This window comes from Dermochelys coriacea, chromosome 13 (genome assembly GCF_009764565.3).
Source record: "Dermochelys coriacea isolate rDerCor1 chromosome 13, rDerCor1.pri.v4, whole genome shotgun sequence".
Taxonomy (NCBI): domain Eukaryota; kingdom Metazoa; phylum Chordata; order Testudines; family Dermochelyidae; genus Dermochelys; species Dermochelys coriacea.
In genome coordinates, this window is record NC_050080.1 from 35,009,852 (window position 1) to 35,029,361 (window position 19,510).

Here is a 19,510-nt window from a genome sequence, read left to right on the forward strand (position 1 = left end):
AGGTACCCAGGGTCTCTGGTGGACTGCCACAGGGGCAGTTTCCCTGGGATGAAGTCTATGTTACCTGCTATTATTACCCCCACTAGCTAGATTAAATCACCCTAGCTACATCTACCAACACTACATTCACACTCTAGATGTTTCTGTGGAGCTCATGTCTCTGGCAGGACATCTGCTGCTTATTCTCCACCAATGCCCTGCCTACTGGGCCACTGCTTTTAAATGCCAGATACAGGGACATCGTGCTTACCCAATGGCTTCCTGGATTTCCCTTCCCAATCCTTCACCTCCATACCTGGCTGGACTTTATATAAACCATGCCAAGAAGGGCAGGAGGATCAGGGTGAGGTTCAGCTCCACAGAGGCTGGGATCCATCGCTGTGACAACAGCAAAAGAACAAGGGCTTGGGTAAGTTGCAGGAGATTCCACCAGCTGGGAGAGAGGAGAGAACAGTGTCACTTGGGGCTGCAATTGCAATTGAGGCAGCGTGAGCTAGTGGCCAGTGGGCAGCCATGTGTCACGCAGAACAGAATATTCAATAAGCGCCAGGTGGACTATCCACGGACCCCAGCCCAAAACCCCGGAACCTACGGCAACACAATGATGAAGAAACAAGGAATTTATGGGAAGATTCTCAACACCTTCATCCATGAGCCCATCCCAATTGTCAACAGTGTCTGCTTTGGTGGAGGGATACCCATCATGGGTGGGCTGCACACGAGCAAAGCTGTCTTCCCCACCACCCAATGCCGATACAACCTACCGATCCACGCTTACACAGGGACACCGATGTCCCAGAAAATTTGTCATTTGCTGCTGTAAAGGGCTCCCTCTGCTTCTTGTGGGATAGATGTAGGGCCCAGCTTGGACAGGCAGGGGACCCTGATGCTTCCTCTAACCATGCTCTGTCCCTCCCACACAAGCCATGGCACCTGACTCCTCACCCACCTTTGAACTCTGGTCAGATTGTCTGGGTGCTTGCACCCCCCCCCGCACCCTCTGCTGCCCCTAGTGCCCATTGTACAGTATAGCCGCCCCTTCCCCGCCCCTCACCCTCTGCTGCCCCTAGTGCCCCTTATAGAGTATAGCTGCCCCTTCCCACCCCTGCCCTCTGCTGCCCCTAGTGTCCATTATACAGTATAACTGCCCCTTCCCCACCCCCATCCTATGCTGCCCCTAGTGCCCATTATACAGTATAGCTGTCCCTTCCCCACCCCTCACTTTACTATCTTGTCCTCCTTGCTGCCACACAGTGGACATCTAAAACCAATCCTTTTAGAAATATCGTTCAGTTTCACAGTTATGGTTATTTCTTGTTAGTCTCATAATGGAGAATCCTCATATTCATTATTATTAAGTGTTATTGGTCATTATTTTCTTTTAAAAATATTTCCCCCTGTCTGCATAGCAATCCCTGGCTTGTTGTGTCACAATTGGGGAGAAGAAGAAAAGCCTTTGAACACTTAAGGACTGTGCTGGAAATGTGTTGTGTTTTTCAGTGAGGCTGTCTTGTGATTTCAAGGGCACTAACAACCCTTTTCCCTAGTTTTGGGAATAGAATCTTGGAGTCCTGACTGCTACTGCTGGCCCTGCTCTAACCACTAAACCCGTTTCCCCTCCAAAAGCAGGAGGAAAAAACCAAGGAGACCTGAGTTTTCATCTGCCCTGCTCTAATCCAATGGACCCCACTCCTTTGCCAGGTTAGGGATAGAAACCAAGAGTCCTTATTCCCATCCTTCCTTGATTTAAACCACTAGGCCCCACTCCCTTCCCAAAATTGATACTGACACAACAGTTATAAATCTTCATGCTTCAGGGCCTGAGCCATTCACTAATTGAGGAAGGTCAGGAAAAACTTTCTCTCTGAGCAAGTTTGTTTTTATAATTCTTTTGAAACTTTACTTCCTCTGAAGCGACTGGGCCAGGCTAGTGTCAGAAACTGAGCTAGAGGGACCCTGGGCTGTGGCATCCCAGAAATCATTGCTGAAGGCCAGATTTGTCCAGCTGCCACCCCCTGATCCCTGCACAAGAGGAACAGAATGAAACTGAGTCATTGTCAAAGTGTGGCTCTTGTCGGGTTTGAACCAATAATTGCATACATACTAGGTGAGAAACGCATCCTTTGACCAACAAAGAAAGTAGCAGTGCTGGGTGGTGCAATGTCATCACATGTCACCCCTTTCATGCTGGTCCACTGGCTACTGCAGTTCTGCTGCAGAGGGGTCAGAGAACTAATCTTCACCATCAAGCATTGAGAGTTGAAGTCTGGTTGGGGCCATTTCTAATTTTTGCTGGCAGAATTTGATCCAGGTGAAGGTGGCTACTATTCTCTCTTCCTGTACTGACAGCAATGCAGCCCAAGGGGTTCGTATGCTCTGACTCCCCCTTTCAAGTCACCCAAGTGATTAGGACACCCAGTTTCTCACTAATTTTTATGGCATCCAGGTCCTAAAGGTGCCTTACATTTGGCTGGGGTCTGAGGCTCACCGGCAGAGCTGTGGAGGTTCGGGAGCTGTTGTAATAACTAGGCCTACAAATTTACCTGAAATTTAAGGTCAACTGGAAAGAGTAAAATTTGACAAAATCTCCAATTACAAATAGCAAGAAATGTTAATGGGGAAAGTGCACAAGTGAGACTGAGACTGAATTAGTCCAAACAGACAGGCCCCCTGATATCACTCAATGCCTGTGTTAAGATCATGCCTAGTAAACAAGAAAAATTTGGGACCGGAAATCAACAGACCAAAATTGGTGTGAGGGAAATTAGGCCTCACTGGAAATTAGGTCTAACTCCTCCTTTTCTGAGGACTCCCTAAACTCTTGTGCTCTAAAAAAGGGGGGTGAAAAACTGACAGAGGAGGGGAAGTGAACGCAACATGACTGAACGAAGGGGAAAGAGTGAGCATTATTATCATGGCTGCCACCCTGGCCATCGCCTGGGAGCACAGGGTCCAGCATGACACTCCTGGGCCACCTTCATCTTAATCCCAAGATACGTCCTGACCAGACCGGCCAGAGAGAGACCCAGCTGACATGGCCCCCTCCACTGGTTCCAGCTAAATTCTGGGATGGGGGAGTTTGCCACCCCACTGCTCCGTGTGTCCTTTTTCCTTCCCAACATATTTTTACTCTTATCTACCTTTTTCTTTCCATCTAATAAGTATTTGGTTTAGCGGGCTAAGACTGAATATTTCACAGCACAGCTGTAAGGCTGTGATCAAAGAGGCCCTTAAAAGCAATGGCCTGAACACCTCGGGCTACTACAAGTTGCTAAGTCTCAGAGTGGTTAGTAAAATCTTAAACCAGGCCTGGATTTTTCCAGCACTGAGGCTGCAAGGGAGAGGTACACTAGAGACAGATGATGCATTTTTTCTCTTTGCCATTCTTCTCTTTCCCTTTTGTGTGTGTGTGTCTGTCGTGTTTTGTCTTCTGGGAAACAGGACTGGATTGTAAATACAACAGCAACAGCAGCTCCAGCCCATTTCAAATAAAAGCTTCTCTTTGTTCCCATGGGACAGTTATTATCATCTTTAATACCATTTATGGGACTGTCACACAGAACGGTTTCCTTCAGAAACCTCTCCTCAACCATAAGGAAAGGGAACAAAGGAAGCAGTTAAAATAAAAGTCTTAACACTTGACAGTTCAAATGCTTGAGCTGCTTTCCTTGCTTTTCTGTATCTTTAATGAAAAGTGAAAAGGGTTGTTAACGGTGTGTTTGCCATGGGACTGAGCAGGCCAAGGGCTCTGGATACCAAACCCTGATCCTTGTTTAACATTGTTTAATCTTGGGCAGTGACAGGGTCACAGTCACACCATTAATTCTCTGGGTCTATATATTCCAACTAAATTACTGCAACAGAGCCCATGGCTGGGACAGCAGAGGCTGTAGGTCAGGACTGGGGGACACCGGCAGACCTATGAGTCTGCAGGCTAGAACTGGATTAGGAAGGGGTCCGGACTCAAGGTCCATCTGTGCAGCAAATGAAGGTGTGATTATAGCACAGGTGGTCGTTCCTACCCTGGCTTTAATCTAGCTAGCCTGGGAAACAACAGCAGTGGGGACATGGTGGCCAAGACAGCAGCACAGGCCGGTGACCAGAATTTGTAACAGAGTCCCTGGAGGGCTTGAACTGGGGCAGCTACCCCATGGAAAAGTCTGTACTATCTGCTACACCCACCCAACCTACAACCGCACCTTTGCTTGCTGGGTAGACACACCCTTAGATGTTTTTGTGGAGCCCCGGTCTCTAGCAGGACATGTGCTGTTTGTTCCTCACCCACGCCATACCTGCTGGGCCACTGATTTTAATGGACAGATATCAGAAAATCATCCTTACCCAATAGCTTAATGGATTTCCCCTCCCACTACTCCTGCTCCATGTCCGGCTGGGCTCTATATTACGTGCTCCAAGACAGGATGGAGGATATAGGTGAGTTTCAACTCAGCGGAGGCTGGGATCCATCACTCTGACGACAGCAAAGGAACAAGGACTTGGGTAAGTTGCAGGAGATTCCACCAGCTGGGAAAGAGCAGAGAACAGTATCACATGGGGCTGCAACTGCAGGGTTTATTTCTGGGAGGAAGCATGATCTAGTTCAACGATATTCAGACTGCAGGTCGCGAGCCACAAATGGCTCTTTAATATGTCTCCTGCAGCTCTTTGCAGCACATGATATTAAAACGCAGTGTGATTTAATTATTAACCAATCTTAGTTAATAACCAGCGAGGAGGCTTTTACTATATTATTAACCAATTAAATTATCAACTTGCACTAAGTTATTATTATTAACTTATTTGCTGTGAGAATTATATATAACAGTATAACAGGCAGTATTTAATCTATCTATCTATCTATATATCTATCTAAACTAAATATTTGCCCGTCACTTTGTTTAAATATGACTAGTACTATAGTAAATGAAACAATGAATTCACATCGCTGTGTCTCATTTGGGTAATGTTGATCACTAATTTGGCTCCTCAGCTACTGAGGTCTGAGTATCACTGTTCTAGTGGTTACAGCAGGGAACCTGGGAGTCAGGACTCCTGGGTTCACTCTCCACCTCTGGGTGGAGAACAGAGGGTTAGAGGAGGCAGGAGATGATTTCAGTTGGCATCTGTGCAGCACCTGGCACAAGGGATGGGGGTCCCCCCGGTCACAGTCTGAAACACCAAATACTTGGGTTCTATCCCTGGCTCTGGGAGGGGAATGGCAAACAGTGGGTTAGAGGAGCAGGCCCCAATCTTGGTGGAGGTCAAGGCAGCACCTGGCACAATGGAGCCCCCGATGAGCTAGGTTCTGAGAAGGCCTCAGCACAATGGGGCTGGGAGAATGGGAGGGGCTCTGGGCAGAGTGGGGCCGGCAGGGATATCAGGAGGGGTGGTCTGGGACGAGGTTGAGCCCAGGAGATGCTATGGAGGAGGCAGATCCCCACTCCGCACTGTCTCCATCAATCCCTCCTCTCCCTATTGCAGGTTGATCTAGTGACAGACACAGCCCTTGTTCTCAGGGGACCCCGCCCCATGCTCCCGCTGCCCCTTGTCTTGCTGGTGGCCTGCCTGGCTCAGGCCCGTGGGAAGCCATGTGTCACGCAGAACAGACTGTTCATTAGGCACCATGTGAACAATCCACGGACCCCAGCCCCCAATCCCAGAGCCTACTGCAGCTTGATGAGGAGGAGACGGAGAATCTATGGGAAGCTGATCAACACCTTCATCCACGCGCCCATCCAGCCCATCAACAATGTCTGCTTTGGGGGTGGGACACCCTTCCCGAGTGGCCTGCTCTGGAGCAAAGTTTCCTTCACCCTCACCGCCTGCATATACAACTTATCGACCTGCTCCTATACCGGGACATACCTTTCCTCGAGAATTCTCATCAGTTGCTGCCAGGGGCACCCTGTGTACTATGAGGAGCAGATGTTGCTTCCACTCACGGTATAGAGGGCGGCCACAGGACCCTGCTGTTTCCCCTAAGCCCACTCTGTCACTTACACACCAGTCATGGCACCTGGCTCCTCACCAGCCTCTGAACACTGGTCAGATTGTTTAGGTGTTTCCATCCCTCTGCCTAGTCTATACAATATAACCTCACCATTGATCCTCTATTGCTCCTAGTGTCCATCCCCTCTCTCTGCTTCCCCTGGTGCCCATTAAACAGTGTAGCCACCTCTTCCCCCCCCCCCCCCGTTGCCCCCTAGGGCCCATTATACAGTATAGCTGCCCCTTTCCTGGCCCCATCCTCTGCTGCTAGTGCCCATTACACAATATCACCACCCCTTACTTATCTTGTACTTCCTGCTGCCATATAGTGGCCATCTAAAAAACAGTTGTTTAAATAAGTAATATCCATCAATTTCACACTTCTGGTGTTGTGCATTGAGTCTAACAATGAGGAATCCTCATATTCATCATGGTTAAGTGTTACGGGACACTGCAATATTTTGCTCCTTTCTGGAGTTCCCTGTGCTCCTTAAAATCCATAAAGCCTGATACCTGCAAAATGATCACTGTCTGGTTGTGTTACATTGGTGACAGCACGAACAAACGCCTCTGAACACTTAAGGAGTGTGCTGGAAATGGTTTGTCGTATTCAAAGACTCCCAGAACAGGATGGGCACAAATATAAGTAGATAGAGAGAGATGGGTGTGTGGGGATAGATGGATGGAGAGAGAGAGAGAAATTAATGTGTCTGAGGATGGATGGATAGAGAGAAAGCAGGTTTTGTACCTATTGCCAGTGCAACCCCTAATCTGGATTCAGCTGTACCAGTAGAACCACAGTTCACTCCAGTGTGCTTTAATCCTCACTATTGACAACAACTAGCCATTGTAGTATTAGCACCTTTCTAGTTTCAGAGTAGCAGCCGTGTTAGTCTGTATTCGCAAAGAGAAAAGGAGTACCGGTGGCACCTTAGAGACTAACAAATTTATTAGAGCATAAGCTTTCGTGAGCTACAGCTCACTTCATCGGATGCATACCTTTCTAGTGGTATTCATTGTCAAAAATGGAAAAAGCCAAACTCTTGCTTTTGTGAATCACATCTTTCCTTACCTCATGTTTGGATTTCTGCATGGCTATGGGTTGTGGGTGTTTGAATCCCTTGGTTTAATGAATCTTGTGTGTATGTTTCTGTTTTGTGGGTGTGAGACTCTTGCATGTATCCTCTTCCTCCTCATGTGTTTGTATCTTTTTTCGGGAGCATTTGTTGTTTGTGTGGTTGTGCGGTTAGCTTTTGTCAGTCAGAGCCTTGTCTGTCTCTGGGGTTGTTCTTGTGTGTGTTTGTGTGTCCTGTGACTACATCGGTACACTGCTCCAAGTGTCTCTTTCCACATACCGCCTTCCTTCCCTTGCCTAGACACAAAGGGGGAGAAAGCCAAATCTCCAACCCAAGGCAACCTGTTCCTTCCAAAACTCCAGATCCATCTTTGGTCCTAAGAGAAAATAATTCTCTCTCTCTCTCTCTCTCTCTCGCTCTCTCAATTTGTCCTTCCCCATCTCCCTCCCCTTCTTTCATTATTAAAATTCCAAGAGCACATTTCTGCCCCTCAGAAATAGGGCAGACACCCAATGGAATCCATGGGAGTTTTTCTTCCTTCAGAGAATTGCTCTGATCCTGCAAGGAAAAAATAACATACCGCTTAGATGCCACAATGTGCAATGTCACCCTTTGTTCCACTGACAACTGCAGTTCTGTTGCTTTGTAGTCTGAGAACTAATTGTCACACTCTGGTGCTGTGAGTGAAAGTCAGGTTGGGGCCATTTTTAATTTGTCCTGAGAGAGTTTGGTCTACCAGAACCTGCCAAATCTCCTCTCTTCCTGTACTGACAGCACTGCAGCTCAAGGGGTTTGTGTGCGCAGACTGCCAACTTCAAGTCACCCAACAGATTAGAATGCCCAGTTCCTCATTCATTTTCATGAGGTCCTTCAGGTAATTCACTGGGGACTGCAGGTCTGAGGGGCACCAGCAGAATTATAGGGTGGGGGGAGCTGTTTTAATAACTGGATCTACAAGTTTACCTGAATTTTAAGTTCAGCTGGAAAGAGTAAAAGTTGATGACATCTCTTGTCACATATAAATATAAATGTTGATTTGGAAAGATGTAAAAGAGAGAAAGAGACCAAGATTGAATTTGTCCAAACAAACAGGCCTCCAGATATCACTCAAGGTCTGTATTAAGATCATGCCTGGTAAACAACAGATATGTGGGACCAGAAATTAGTGGATCAAAAGTACACTGGATACCAAACCCCAAAACTTTCTTTAACACTGTTGAATCTTGGACTGTGATAGGGTCATTAACACCATTGACTCTTTGGGTCTATCAGGGATTTAAACCCAGAACCTCACACACTGGCTGTAAGCCTGGGAGCCAGTGTTACCTGTGTTCTCTCTCCTCTCTGACATGTCTCTCTGTGGTCATGCATACCTCACTCACTGCCACCTGCTTCCTCCCGGCAGACTGTCCTAGGGTGTCTCTGCCCCAGGGTGCTAATGAGGCTGAGAGAACTTAGCCCACTTCAGGGAAGGGTGTTCATATTTACACAGTGGAAGGGCTGGGGTGTGGGCAGCCTGTCCTAGGGGTTAGTGTCAAGCAAGGGCTGAGGGTCCAGAAGCCACTTACCAGGAATCAGGCTTGGTTTGAATGCCAGGATATCAGAATCAAGGGGCAAACCAGAGGGCAAGAACCAAGAGGCAGCTACCGAGAGCCGAGGTACCAGGAGGTCAGAAATAGAAGACAGGACCAGCTGTCCATGACAGACAAAACCCTTTTGTATAGACAACTGCTTGTTTCCTCCTCTGTCTTAAAAAGGGGCTGTTCACCAATCAGAAGTTTTGGATCTCTCCCAATCAGAGCTTAGGGGTGGGACTTGTGCCCCAACTGGGGTTCTTGGAGTCCAGCCTCAGCTGCTGTTTGCTGTATTGGTGTATGATGACTGCTAGGATCCACCCCCTGCCCATGGACCTGGATTCCAAAGCCACAGGATCTTATATAGGGATAATAAGAACATGCTGAGTGGCATTAAAAATGATGCAGAAGTGATCTAATTTCTCCTTGCTCCAACACTAAGTTATGGTGCTTAGAGATAAATCGCCCCACAGGCAGGTTCTCCCAGAACTTCCACTAGGTGGTGCTCTGGCATCTTCCTCTGAGATAGCTAGAGCCAGGCATGGTGCATTTCCAGGCTAGATAGCCCCATGGTCTATTCCATTGTGGCAACCCTTATTCATCTCTGCTGGCCATCAGCCCACCACAATATATGTGAGCAACATACAGCAACCTCAGTAGATGGAGAGATACCATAAGCAGACTCAGGTACCTTTTTGTGTGATGGGAAAGATGTTTGCAGATAGAGAGATGAATCGGGATACACCCATGAATTGGGGTTGACCAAGCTTTGCAGAGCTGTGGGAGGGATGCTAGTTTTTTTGGGCAACTCTCAGGCCACATACCAAAATATAATTCCAGAATCCAAAATCGGAATATTATTTTAAGATTAAGTATTTAGCCATTATGACATTGTTGAGATTAAGAAGTAATAAAATGAAATAGGAGAGAAGCTCACTTTATCAAGGCAGGAGCACTCCAAGAAAAGCTCCTACCCCTCCTGACTCAAGAAGGGGACTCTGGCAGGGGAAGGAGGTTGTCAGTTAGCCCCACAGAGGCAGAGGCAAAATAGAAGCCAGCATCAACCACGATTTTGAGTGAAAAGAAATGGTTCCACCATTTGGTGAAGATGCGCTGCCGTATTCCTCACACAGTGCCACCTCATGGCAAAACGTTATAATGCCGTCTAAACTCTTCATCACATTGCCGCCTTTTCTGATAGCCCCTCCTAGTCTGTGTGGCAGAGGTCTTGTTATCAGCTCTGTTAGTTCTGTTCACGTGAAGATCCTTGCTAATTCTAAGCCACTACCCTGACTAATGGCACCTTCATAGCATTTAGTTAGTCCTTGATGTCATTTGGATATGAGCTCTAGAATTTCTCCTCTCAAAGCCCTTGGGATGGCAATGCAATCACCTTTGAACATTAGTCCATTGGATTCATGTAATAATATGCATACAGAAGAGTAGTCTCTTGCCATGACCATCGTGTTCTTTGCATACTTTGGCCATTCTGCCCAAATGTAACCAAAAACTTCATCAAGTTGCTTCTGCCAAGGCTGCTTTCTGTAGCAGGTACAGTCACCTTCTTGACATTGTTCTGTAAAGTTCCTTAGCATCCATGTAAGCATTTTCATCCTCCTCGAACCTACAGGTGTTTGAGTGTGATGCACGGATCCAGGATTGTGTCACTGCTATTACCAGACTTTTACAAGGCATATATTCAGAAACTGGGTTAAACTACATTCGCCTAATGAAAAGACATTGGTATCTCGGTGAAGCTTGATCTTTTCCATTGATAAAGGTTACAAGAGGTTTATGGTCAGTTACCAGTTTAAAGGAATCCAGCCACACAGATGCCTGGTGAAGTTCTCACATCCCCGTTCGCTCGCCAGCCACTGCTTTTCAAACTGGGCCTATCATTTTCCTGCTTCTGTAAATGTACACGAGCAGAATGCAAGTAGCTTGCACTCAGATCCATGTACTGCAACAACAAACCACCAAGGCCATAGCTACTGGCTTCAGCACTGACCACGGTGAGTTTGTTTACACTGTAGATCTTTAAAACTGGAGCAGTCGAGATAAGTTCTTTTACCTTTTTGAAAAGAATCTTCTGATTTTCGCCCCCATACCCAGAATGCACTGGAATTTAATAGTTTATTCTGTGGTTTTGACACTGTAGATAGATTTTGTAGGTATTAATTTACCATCCTCGATATGCATCTAAATTCTGCTACATTTGTTGGTGCCTTCAATTTTCTAAATGCTTTTACTTTCTCAGTGCTAGGACTAATTCCATCTTTCTTTGTTATCTGTATCAAAAAGTTAATTTGGTGTAGGCAGAAAACACACTTTCATAGAATCATAGACTATCAGGATTGGAAGGGACCTCAGGAGATCATCTAGTCCAACCCTCTGCTCAAAGCAGGACCAATCCCCAACTAAATCATCCCAGCCAGGGCTTTGTCAAGCCTGACCTTAAAAACTTCTAAGGAAGAAGGTTCCTTAGAATCTCTTAGGATTTTCTTTATTGAGCTTGAGTTCGGACTCATTGATTAAGTTCAGCACCTGCACCTGGAGCTGCAGCTAGCAAGAGATGTCAAGAGTAACAAGAAGGGTTTCTTCAGGTATGTTGGCAACAAGAAGAAAGCCAAGGAAAGTGTGGGCCCCTTACTGAATGAGGGAGGCAAGCTAGTGACAGAGGATGTGGAAAAAGCTAATGTACTCAATGCTTTTTTTGCCTCTGTTTTCACTAACAAGGTCAGCTCCCAGACTGCTGTGCTGGGCAACACAAAATGGGGAAGAGATGGCCAGCCCTCTGTAGAGATAGAGGTGGTTAGGGACTATTTAGAAAAGCTGGACGTGCACAAGTCCATGGGGCCGGACGAATTGCATCCGAGAGTGCTGAAGGAATTGGCGGCTGTGATTGCAGAGCCCTTGGCCATTATCTTTGAAAACTCGTGGCGAACGGGGGAAGTCCCGGATGACTGGAAAAAGGCTAATGTAGTGCCCATCTTTAAAAAAGGGAAGAAGGAGGATCCTGGGAACTACAGGCCGGTCAGCCTCACCTCAGTCCCTGGAAAAATCATGGAGCAGGTCCTCAAAGAATCAATCCTGAAGCACTTAGAGGAGAGGAAAGTGATCAGGAACAGTCAGCATGGATTCACCAAGGGAAGGTCATGCCTGACTAATCTAATCGCCTTTTATGATGAGATTACTGGTTCTGTGGATGAAGGGAAAGCAGTGGATGTATTGTTTCTTGACTTTAGCAAAGCTTTTGACACGGTCTCCCACAGCATTCTTGTCAGCAAGTTAAGGAAGTATGGGCTGGATGAATGCACTATAAGGTGGGTAGAAAGCTGGCTAGATTGTCGGGCTCAACGGGTAGTGATCAATGGCTCCATGTCTAGTTGGCAGCCGGTGTCAAGTGGAGTGCCCCAGGGGTCGGTCCTGGGGCCCGTTTTGTTCAATATCTTCATAAATGATCTGGAGGATGGTGTGGATTGCACTCTCAGCAAATTTGCGGATGATACTAAACTGGGAGGAGTGGTAGATACGCTGGAGGGGAGGGATAGGATACAGAAGGACCTAGACAAATTGGAGGATTGGGCCAAAAGAAATCTAATGAGGTTCAATAAGGATAAATGCAGGGTCCTGCACTTAGGATGGAAGAATCCAATGCACCGCTACAGACTAGGGACCGAATGGCTCGGCAGCAGTTCTGCGGAAAAGGACCTAGGGGTGACAGTGGACGAGAAGCTGGATATGAGTCAGCAGTGTGCCCTTGTTGCCAAGAAGGCCAATGGCATTTTGGGTTGTATAAGTAGGGGCATAGCGAGCAGATCGAGGGACGTGATCGTTCCCCTCTATTCGACACTGGTAAGGCCTCATCTGGAGTACTGTGTCCAGTTTTGGGCCCCACACTACAGGAAGGATGTGGATAAATTGGAAAGAGTACAACGAAGGGCAACAAAAATGATTAGGGGTCTAGAGCACATGACTTATGAGGAGAGGCTGAGGGAGCTGGGATTGTTCAGTCTGCAGAAGAGAAGAATGAGGGGGGATTTGATAGCTGCTTTCAACTACCTGAAAGGGGGTTTCAAAGAGGATGGCTCTAGACTGTTCTCAATGGTAGCAGATGACAGAACGAGGAGTAATGGTCTCAAGTTGCAATGGGGGAGGTTTAGATTGGATATTAGGAAAAACTTTTTCACTAAGAGGGTGGTGAAACACTGGAATGCGTTACCTAGGGAGGTGGTAGAATCTCCTTCCTTAGAGGTTTTTAAGGTCAGGCTTGACAAAGCCCTGGCTGGGATGATTTAACTGGGACTTGGTCCTGCTTTGAGCAGGGGGTTGGACTAGATGACCTTCTGGGGTCCCTTCCAACCCTGATATTCTATGATTCTATGATTCTATGATTCAGAACTTCAACTTTGCCATATTCTTCCATTGATGACCAATATTCTAAATTCAGAAGGGTAGCCGTGTTAATATGGATCTGTAAAAGCGGCAAAGAGTCCTGTTGCACTTTATAGACTAACAGACGTATTGGAGCATAAGCTTTCGTGGCTGAATACCCACTTCGTATTCACTCACGAAAGCTTATGCTCCAATACGTCTGTTAGTCTATAAGGTGCCACAGGACTCTTTGCCATATTCTAAATTATCGTCCATAAAAACAACACCCCCATTTATGTTCTTTAGCAGCTCTGCCATCTTCCTTTGGAACATTTCAGGAGGACTGGTATACCTGAAAGGTCATCTTTGAAAATAATATTTCCCCAGTGGTGTAATGAATGTCAAAGAGACAAGGTGGGTGAGGAAATAACTTTTATTGGGCCATATTCTTGTTGGTGAGAGAGACAAACTATTGACCCATGCAGAGCTTTTCTTCCTACCTCATCCAGATTCACCTTGTCTCTAATATCCTGGGACTGACACAGCTACAACTATACTGCATACAATAATGAATGTTGTCAGTTGAGTAATCTGTTTGACTAGCTTGGAGCTCTTTCCACTTTCCAGAGAAAGTTTTCTAGTGTTGGGAGGATCTATTTTTCTCTCACTATTGCTTAATTGAGTCTTGCAAGATCTACACAAATTTGTATTTTCCCATTTTTCTACATAACCAGGTACCACTGGGGAACATCATGCAGTTTGCTCAGAGATTTTTCTCAATAACGCCATTCTTTTCCATTTTCTTTAACTCAGGTTCTACTTTAGGAAGTAACAGGATAGGAATTCTGTGGGGGATATGTACACAATATGGTAGCATTGGCTCTTAAGATTTTTTCTGCTGGATCTCCTTCTAAAAGTCCAGTATCACCAACCATTCCATTACCTTTATCCACTTTCTCACTTATCCACTTTTCTCATCATGGCAATCGCACTGCAACTGAGGAGGTTGTCTGCCTCCCATCTTCTAATCCCAATGTACTAAAATTAATGGCATGTAGTTCACAACACTTCTGAGGCTAACTATGACCCTATCTACTGATTATAAGTCCCTGATGATATGACTGTTACACCCTAACCCAAATCTAGTTTAAAATTAACAGTCGTTCCACAAATATTCAGTTCCACCCTCCAGCCTGGCTTTGGCTCTTTCTCATTACACATGACAGAGCCAATAACTATGTCTCTTGACTTTCAGTGGTCACCTCCTGTACTGCCTTTGTGTGTCAGACAGCAGCAAAATGTCCACATTTTCTGCATTTATGACATTTGGCTCCACATCTGGTGCATCTAGTTGGAAAAGTGTTCTCTTCTGCCTGGGGCTTACCCCATATTGCCTTGTGGGATTTACTGCAATTGTGTTTTGAAGCTGTGCTGTATCTCCTAATGTGACTCTGTTTGTACGTCACTTCTGATGTGTTTCATTTTGGCAATCATTGGTCTCTATTTTGTTTTTTAATAATTTCCAATTGTCTTGTCTTTTCTACTGTTGTTTGACGGTTCAGTCCCTCTTCATTTGCAGCTCCTCTGACAGTTCTCTGTCAAAAATGCCCATCACTACTCTGTCTTTAATGTGCTCTTCCTTTTTGTCTTCAAAATCAGTTTTGTGCCAGACTCCCCAGGCATTGGCTGTGCTGGCAAAAACACACTCTGTCATAAACCACATTACACTGAGGTATAAATTTCTCATCAAACTTAGCCAGCCCCACTGCAAAATTGTTCTTGTGGCTCTCCTCTCCAAAGGCAAAAGATTTCAAAGATATGTTCAGCTTCCCTGCCCATGGCATAGACTACTGGACTAACTTGAACCTTTCCATGCTCCTCATGGATTTTAGTTGCAATGGGAAAATGTGCAAACCGCTCCTTCCATTCAGGCATGTCTGTGATCTGTCAAAGCTGAAGCTCTCTGGGGCATGAAACTTTGGCATTTTGATGAAATTCTGACATTTCTGTTCTTTTTCTTGTAACACTATGACAGGTTAAGTATCAGAGGGGTAGCCATGTTAGTCTGGATCTGTGAAAGCGGCAAAGAGTCCTGTGGCACCTTATAGACTAACAGATGTATTGGAGCATAAGCTTTCGGGGGTGAATACCCACTTCTTCAGATGCATATAGTGGAAATTTCCATCATCACAGGAGCTAACCAGGTCAGCCACACCATCACCGGTTCATTCACCTGCATGTCCACCAATGTAATAGACGCCATCATGTGCCAGCAATGTCCCTCTGCTATGTACATCGGCCAAACTGGACAGTCCCTACGTAAAAGGAGTAATGGACACAAATCAGATATTAGGAATGGCAATATACAGAAACCTGTAGGAGAACACTTCAACCTCCCTGGACACACAATAGCAGATTTCAAGGTAGCCATCCTGCAGCAAAAAAACTTCAGGACCAGACTTCAAAGAGAAACTGCTGAGCTTCAGTTCACTTGCAAATTTGACACCATCAGCTCAGGATGAAACAAAGACTGTGACTGGCTCACCAATGACAAAAGCAGTTTCTCCTCCCTTGGTGTTCACACCTCAACTGCTAGAAGAGGGCCTCATCCTCCCTGATTGAACTAACCTCGTTATCCCTAGCCTGATTCTTGCTTGCATATTTATACCTGCCTCTGGAAATTTCCACTACATGCATCTGAAGAAGTGGGTATTCACCCACAAAAACTTATGCTCCAATACGTCTGTTAGTCTATAAGGTGCCACAGGACTCTTTGCCACAATGACAGGTTAGTCACACAGAGAGAGAGGCAAAATGGACGCCAGCAACAACCACAACTTAATTGCAATAGGGAATGGAGACTGTCTCCAGCACTCAGTAAATACATGCTGTGGTATTCTTTGCACAGTGACACCTAGTGACTAAATTTCATATGCAGCTTAAGCTTTCCTGCTTGCAGGCGAAGGGTCTGGAGGAAAGCATGCTATCTGGGTCTTCAGCATATTCAGTCCACTGAGACCCATCCTAGAGTAAGATGGGGTGAGTTGTGCCTTGGGGAGCAGCCTGCTTTGTCTCTCTCTGCTTTTGGGATCTTGTGTGTTAGGATTATGGATTCTAATATGTGAAGTTGTGTACCACAGCAACCTTCCATCAAGACTATTGTATGTTCCTTATCTACCATCTCTGTGAACATAAGATAGAAAGCGAAATCCTCCTGCAACTTCTTTAATTAACTCGAGCAACCAAAAACATAATCATGTAAGTTATTATATTCTACATGTATCATGGATAAAACTAATTGTGAAGATCTCCCAAAATCAGTAAAGCTGCAGACAAGTTTGTTATGACTTAACATTCTAAATAACTCATAATTTTATTGATAACCATTTTTGCCTCAGTATTGAGTTTGCTACACTTCCCTTGGTATTCTTGCTGGGATTTGGTTCAAAGGGAAATTTGCTGCTCTGGCTGCAATAGAAGATTTTACTGCAATTGCAAACTGGCTGTGAATTTGTTTCTGGTGTCCTGATGTGCAGGATTTATGAATCTCTCTCACACACATGCCCAGGAAAAGCCTAGGGTCAGGGCAAGGCTCAGAACAGGACAACTCCTTAAATAACCTGGTTCAGCAGCTGGCTTGGAGATCTGGAGAGGAACAATTCATACCTGTAAACATGGAACTGTGCATGGGAGCAAGGTCACCCTGATAGGGTTCACTCACCCAGGGAATGCATGGACCTAGACACTGTAAGACCAGACCACTGCAAATTCCTCAGATGAGCTAGATTGATTAATTACAACAAAGTGACAACTCTGCTATCATTCGGGTTAAGGTCCAGCTTTCTATTTAAACCTGAACTCTTCTAAGTGCTCTAAAATCCACACATATACTCGGATTGCCTTGAAATACTGTGTGTCTGGTGTGGGCATGGGGATCTAGTAGGAGTCCAAATTTTGGGTCATTAAGGGGTTCCCAAGACACAGTCCCCAGAGTAAAAAACTTATTTTCAAGTTGACTGATTGAGGTGACCTATTTTTGCTCACAGGTAGAGATCAAGCCAGGTCTCAGATCAATGTTCAAAGGCTACCCCAAGGCAGTATTTCAAGAGATGAAAAATCCATCACTTCCCTTGCACATTTGTTCCAGTTAATCACTTTCACTAACAAAAAAATTTTTGTGCATCCGATGAAGCGAGCTGTAGCTCACGAAAGCTTATGCTCAAATAAATTCATTAGTCTCTAAGGTGCCACAAGTACTCCTTTTCTTTTTTGCGAATACAGACTAACACAGCTGCTACTCTGAAAACTAACAAAAATGTGTGTCTTATTTCTGACTTAGGTGTGTCTGGTTTAAGCTTTGAGCTCTTTGTTTTTGTTCTGTCTTTCTCCACTAGATTAAAGAGCCCATTAGTAGCTGGTATTTTCTCCCCATGAAGATACTGATATGGTTTTTCAAGTCCTGTCCTGATCTTTTCTTTGATAAGCTAAACTGACCAAATTCTTGAAGTCTCTCACTGTCAGGCATTTTCTCCAGCATTTTCTCCACCCTTTGAATTATTTTTGTGGCTCTTTTCTGTACCCACTGCAATTTTTCAACATCCTTTAAAAATGTGGACACTAGCAATGGATAAAGTATTCCAGTGTAGGTCTCAATTCTTCACCATCACTGAAGGTTTCTTCTAAATCAACAATTCTTAGTCTGTTCCATGCTGGGCTGCCATCTTACAATAGAAAAGATATTTTCTCATTCCAAATCCACAAATTTCTGAAACACATCTTCTCATCTAGCTATGAAGTAATGGGAGAGATGCCAGGATGTGGAATGTATGTCAGCCCATCATCCCCTGACATGCTATTTTAGTGCTAAGATATGGCTCCAGTGCTCGGAGTACTAGTCTTGGCAATCAGGTTTTGGGAGCTTAAATCTTACTGGCGTCATTTTGAAGAACATACGGATGGCTGTGCTGGGTCGGACCAAAGGTCCATCTAGCTCAGTATCCAGTCTTCTAACAGAGGCCAATGTCAGGTGCTTCAGAGAGAATGAACAAATCAGGGCAATCATGGAGTGATCCATCCACTGTCAACCAGTCCCGGCTTCTGGCAGTTAGAGGTTTAGGGACACCCAGAGCATGGAGTTGCATCTCTGCCCATCTTGTCCAAAAGACATTTATGTATCTATTGTCTATGAACTTACCTAATTATTTTTTGAACCCAGTTATACGTTTGACATTCACAACATACCCTGGCAGTGAGTTCCATAGGTTGACAGTATGTTCTATGGAAAGGTTCTTCCTCATGTTTGTTTTAAACCTGCTGCTTCTTAATTTTGTTGGATGACCCTTGTTTCTTGTGTTACATGAAGAGATAAATAACACTTCCTTATTCACTTTTAATATGTGTTGGGGAAGTCTGATCCACTGGAAGCTGACTAATCTCCTCTCTTCCTGTACTGACAGCACTGCAGCCCAAGGGATACATGTGCTGTGACTGCCACCTTCAAATCACCAAAAGGATTTAGACACCCAGTTTTCAACTAATTTTCATGGCATCCAAATTCTTCAGGTAGGTGCCTTGCAAAATCTGAGTCTTCGGTGTGCTTGGATGTATATCTCTCTCTCCCTCTTTCCACTCTGCTTTCAAAAACATGATGGCCTGCTAAGTCATAACAGAAGAAGCAGTTTTCGTCATCCATACCTATATCTATATCTATATATGTGGAGATGGCGAGTGCATCAAACAAGCAAGACCAAATTAAGAAATCAGCTACATAGCCTAGAGCCAGTCAATAGCCTTTAATTCAGTAGTGTTCAGCTGGAGAAGAGCTATGGGGAGCCCCAGACGAAAAAAGCAACCATCCTGCATGTGAGCAGCATCCTCCACAGTAGCACTAATGCAGAGTGTGCATCCCTGGATGCCGTAGGGAGAGTTGGTCATGTCACAGAGAGCCACACCTCACCTGAGCTTGTTAAGCTGGCTGCAGAGGTGGTATTGTCCATCGTTAGGTTGCAGGGTTGCTTCTGGCAGACAGGTTAGTGTGGCATCAGGTGAGGACTGAGGGGCACTGATATGCTGGGAGTCAGGGCCTGGGTCTAGGATACCAACAGGCTGTAGGTCAGGACTGAGGGTAACTGACACAGCTCCGAGTGTGCACAAGCAGGTCAGTACAATCATTTCTGGAGAAGTGATTCTTTCCTTCATGTTTTGTGACATGTTCATTTTTAGATGAAAAGTCAAAATTTGGCATGGAACAAACATTTCCCCAGCAGCTCTCTTCCTAACCTAGATGTCATTTCTCTGCATCAAACTGCAGCTCTTCTATTTTAGTTTGGTGACCAACTTCATTTCTATTCACCAGAATACAGACATATAATATAGAATTATCATGCACAGTGTGATGCTTTTTCTTTTGGAAAATTGTTGTGTATAACTGTAAGAAACTTCAATGACATTTTGCTAGAGGCAGCCTGAGACCTCCTGCATTTGATCCCCCAGCTGCAA

At 45.3% G+C, this 19,510-nt stretch overlaps 2 protein-coding genes across 2 annotated transcripts; both read left to right on the forward strand.

Moving 5' to 3' along the window:
* The first annotated feature begins 253 nt into the window (after window positions 1-253).
* Window positions 254-851, forward strand: LOC122456547 (ribonuclease pancreatic beta-type-like). Its single transcript, XM_043496156.1, is given in 2 exon segments — window positions 254-796; window positions 798-851. Coding segments are annotated over 2 exon segments (597 nt in total).
* A 3,017-nt stretch (window positions 852-3,868) lies between these two features.
* LOC122456548 (ribonuclease-like) lies at window positions 3,869-6,113 on the forward strand. The gene is made up of 3 exons (XM_043496157.1): window positions 3,869-3,889; window positions 4,435-4,500; window positions 5,482-6,113. Exons 1-3 carry the CDS (start codon window positions 3,869-3,871, stop codon window positions 5,947-5,949), a joined length of 555 nt encoding a protein of 184 aa, XP_043352092.1. The 3' UTR covers window positions 5,950-6,113.
* Window positions 6,114-19,510: the final 13,397 nt, after the last annotated feature.